This window comes from Vulpes lagopus, chromosome X, assembly GCF_018345385.1.
Source record: "Vulpes lagopus strain Blue_001 chromosome X, ASM1834538v1, whole genome shotgun sequence".
Classification (NCBI taxonomy): domain Eukaryota; kingdom Metazoa; phylum Chordata; class Mammalia; order Carnivora; family Canidae; genus Vulpes; species Vulpes lagopus.
The window spans coordinates 105,847,078-105,851,691 of NC_054848.1; the positions used below are offsets into that span (position 1 = coordinate 105,847,078).

General features: G+C 39.9%; 1 protein-coding gene across 1 annotated transcript; it reads left to right on the top strand.

The window, feature by feature from the left end:
- Positions 1-466: 466 nt before the first annotated feature.
- On the top strand, positions 467-790 carry LOC121482677 (myosin regulatory light chain 12B-like). Its single transcript, XM_041740494.1, has one exon. It carries the CDS (start codon positions 467-469, stop codon positions 788-790), a length of 324 nt encoding a protein of 107 aa, XP_041596428.1.
- The last annotated feature ends 3,824 nt before the right edge of the window (positions 791-4,614 follow it).

Below are 4,614 nucleotides of genomic sequence, written 5' to 3' on the forward strand. Positions count from 1 at the left end.
AGCTGATATGAACTCTAAAATCCAAGACATAGTCTGGTGTCTGGCAGCCAGCTCTGTTGAATGAAACAACTTCTATGATGATGGCCGACTGGATCCTCATTTATGATCCCTGAGTTTAGACAGGGTGAATCATAGTTTCTAAAGGGCACATGCCCAGGGACACCTGGGTGACTCAGTGGCTGAGTGTCTGCCTTTGGCTCAGGGCGTGGTCCCAGGGTCCCGGATAGAGTTCTGCATCAGGCTTCCTGCAGGGAGTCCGCTTCTCCCTCTGCCAATGTCTCTGCCTCTCTCTATGTCTCTCATGAATAAATAAATAAATAAAAATTTTAAACAGTAAATAAATAAAGGGCACATCTCCAGAATTAAACAGCCACCATGTGGAGCAAAAATGCAAAGATTGAGAATGCAACATCTTTGGCCAGCAAACTGTGTTTGACTGATTTAGGAATTCAAGGGGGTCTTCAACATGACTGATCAGAACAGAGATGGTTTCACCAACAAAGATAATCTGCATGATATGCTTGCTTCTCTAAGGAAGAGTTCAACTGATGGATACCTCAATGGCACGATAAAGGATGCCCTAGGGCCTGTAAATTTCACCTTGTTTCTCATGATGTTTGGTGAGAAGTTGAATGGCACAGATCCAGAAGATGTCACCAAAAACACTTTTTCTTGCTTTGATGAAGAAGCAGCAGGCACGATTCAGGAACATTTTCTGAGAGAGCTGTTGACAGCAACCGGAGATTGGTTTCCAGACAAGGAAGTACCTGAGCTGTACAGAGACTATTGACAAAGGGGAAATTTCAATAACATTGAGTTCATGTGCATCTTTAAACATGAAGAAATGGACAAAGATCATTGAAACAACTTCAGATAAAAATTTCCAGTTACTGCATCTTACTCTATTTTATTTCAGTCACTTACCTCCACTTATAGAACCCGTTAAGTGAGACTTAGTTTCACAATGTTGCCTTTGTAAAAAATATATTTATTACAGATCTTTCTGCCTCTTTGCACTTGCGTAATGAGACTGGAAATGGAGGTAAGTTGTAAGTTGTATTGAAAAAGAAATTGCAGGGATGCCTCGGTTGAGCATCTGACTCTTGGTTTTGGCTCAAGTCATGATTTCAGGGTTCTAAGATCGAGCCCAGCATTGAGATCCTTGCTGAGCACAGAGTCTACTTAAGATTCTCTCTCTCTCGGGGACGCCTGAGTGGCTCAGTGGTTGAGTGGTTGAGCATCTGCCTTTGGCTCAGGGTGTGATCCCGGGATCCTGGGATCGAGTCCCACATCAGGCTCCCTGTATGGAGCCTGCTTCTCCCTCTGCCTATGTCTCTGCCTCTCTCTGTGTGTGTGTCTCTCATGAATAAATAACTAAAATCTTAAAAAAAAAAAGATTCTCTCTTTCTCTACCTCTACCCCTCCCCAAACCCTGTTCCAGCACATGTGTGTGTAATCTCTCTCTAAAGAGAGAAAGAGAGAGAGAAATTGCAAATAAAAAATCAGCAAAGCCCAGGGAAATACATCTGTATTTCTGATTTTTATGGATTTTTGTATTTTTATATAATTAAAATGATATTTTCAAATAAGGATTATCCTGACTCAAATGGAATATAATGGCAAGTTAAATAAATGAGTGGTAGTTGGAGATAGTTTTTTTTTCAGATTTTCAACTTCATATAATTCAGATTTCATGGTAAAATGGATTTTTCACATATGTAGGACAGTGTCTTTCATTGTAAGTAAACTTCCACACTATCGTGCAGTGAAAATTGATTGTGCCTTTGTTTTTTTCATGTTTCTATTAAGTCAGGTGATTAAAATACTGAATGATAAACATAAAATGTATCTGAGAAAACATTAAACATTTTATTGATCTAAAATTCAAAGCAGCAGCAAAATTCTGAACATTTACTGTGCATAAGGTTTTGCACATATACAATTTTCACTGATTTCCCCCAACAACCTTGTAAGATCAATTTTTATTACTTCCATATTTTAAATAGAGGATTAATTTATTTCTTCTTATTTAAGTTTTTTTTTAATTTTAAATACAATCTACCCCCCAACATGAGGTTCGAACTCACAACCCCAAATGTGAGTCAAGAGTCCTATGCTCTGCCAACTGAGCCAGCTAGGCACCCCATTAAATAAGGGACTCATTTAAATGAGTCCCAAGTAGTTGAATAATTGGTCAGCATCACTATTAGTAAGTGAGACCTGGAACTCCAAATGAGGCCACCTAACAGCAGAGCTTATGGTGCTGAAACACTGAGCTACCTCTATGAAAAGCCCCAAATGCCTAGAAGAGCCAAGACACTTCCACTACATTATAATAGGATTCTGTAGTCACTATTGTAATTTAACATAATCGGGGTAATTATTTGAATAGAACTTCAGAAAATTCTATCCTAGTTTTTTTAAAAAAGCAGAAAACAAAAGATTCCAAACAATAATATTGTATGTTGAAAGGCAGTGCATGTGGTGTAGTCTGAAAAACACGTTGACAAGGGTCCTATGAGCTTATTTAAAATCCCCAAGGCTTGGGCATCTAGGTGACTCAGTCAGTTGGGCAATGCCTTCGGCTCAGGTCATGATCCAGGGGTCCTGAGACCAAGTCCTGCATCAGGCTTCCTGATCCTTGGATAGCCTGCTTCTCCCTCTGCCTACTGCTTCCCCTGCTTGTGCACTCTTTTTCTCTCTGTCAAGTAAGTGAATAAAATATTTTTTTAAAAATGAAAAAAATAATTTGTTAAAATCCTCAAGGCCAAACAATTTGAGAAATAGATGTGAAAATTTCTGAAAAAGAAAAAAAATCCATTAAAATTAAGTTTCCTATTGTGGTTCAACATGTACTCCCTCTTTTGAAAGTGTTGAATTGGTATTTTATCTGCTTAAAATCAATTAATTTACATATGGTTCAGGATTTGTGCTTTACAGCATGGTATAGCAGACAAATCTCTGTTCACTTACTACCAATTAGTTTTTCTGAGCTTCCTTTTCCTCATCAGTCCACTCTTGTGGTCGAGGACAGTGCTCTGCAGTCCATAAAAGCTGCCCCATTTATTATACAAAGTCACAGCCCAGGAGGTAAGTGGACTTATGTTGACTAAAGTTTAGGCTAGCTGAAGCACTTAAGTACGGTTCTTCAAGTAAAAGAATCTAGATCTTGTTCCCTTTTCCAATTAAAGCTTAAAGGCCCTATGAAGTAGCTCAAACCCAGGTGAAGAATCACTGTATGCTTAAGAACAAGAAGGGGAAAAAAAACAGTAGTATTATCTTGACCGCCATTAAACCAATATTTATCAATCACCTGTTCTAAGTATTGGAAATAAGTCAAGGGCAAGACAGACAAGGACACTGCCCTCTTGGGGTAAACAATTTCTAATTGAGAGACAACTTAGAAGCAGGCATGACACAAGGTGGACGGCAAGGCCACTTTGAGATGTACCTTTAAGCAGAGGTCTGAACGACTAGAAGGAGGTCCCAGGAGATGATCAGGGTGAGCCTCTCCATTCGAAAGGGACAGGTCCTCCCAAGGCACAAGTGGCAGGGTCACTGGCAGAGTGCAAGAGAACATCAGAAGGATGGGATCTGTTGCTAAGTGCCAAATCTTAGGGCTTTAGGCAGAGAAAGAAGCATACTTTCTGTTTGTTTTTTTAAATTTAAATTCAATTAGCCAACATATAAGTACATCATTAATTTCAGATGTAGTTTTCAATAATTCATCTGTTGCAAATAATACTCAGTGCTTATTACATCATGTGCCCTCCTTAATGCCTGTCATCCAGTTACCCCACCCCCAACCCACCTCTCTTCCAACAACCCTCAGTTCCTTTCCCAAAGAGTCTCCCACTTTTAACAAAGTTAAGAGTCTCCCATAGACAAACTATGGTTTGTCTCCCACTTTGATTTTTTTCCCCACTCAGTTCCCTCTCCTTCACTTATGGTCCCTTGTACTCTTTATTATATTCCACATATGAGTAAAACCATATGATAATTGTCATTCTCCAATTGACATATTTCACTCAGCACAATATCCTCCAGCTCCATCCATGTTGATGCAAACGGTAGGTATTCATCCTATCTGATGGCAGAGTAATATTCCATTGTATATATAGACCACATCTTTACACATTCATCTGTTGAAGGACATGCTTTCTGTTTGAAAAAACTCAGCCTTGCTGCTGTGTACAGAACAGAGGGGCAAGAATAAAAACAAGAAGGCTTCCAGAGAGGAGGCTGTCATGTCCCTCATTCAAGACATGAGGACAAACTGTGCTCAGGAGATGCTGAAGGAGAAGTCTGCTGTAAAATGCCTTTCCTTGCCAGGGATGCCTTGTTACTATCTTTCCGGCATCATTTTAACTGCACTCACTCTATTGCTTTGCTGAAAGCCAGATTTGAAAGATTGAGGGGAAGGACGCCTGGGGGCTCAGTCGGTTAAGCATGGGACTCTTGATTTTGGCTCAGGTCCTGATCTCAGGGTGGTGAGATCCAGCCCTGTGCTCAGTGCTCAGTTCAGAGTATGCTTGAGATTCTCTCTCTCCCTCTACCCCTCCCCTCACTCACACGGATACACACACACTATCTCTTTAAAATAAATAAATATTA

Coding starts and splice junctions, on each gene's coding strand:
- LOC121482677 (XM_041740494.1), top strand. CDS start 467: ATGACTGATCAGAACAGAGATGGTTTCACCAACAAAGATAATCTGCAT.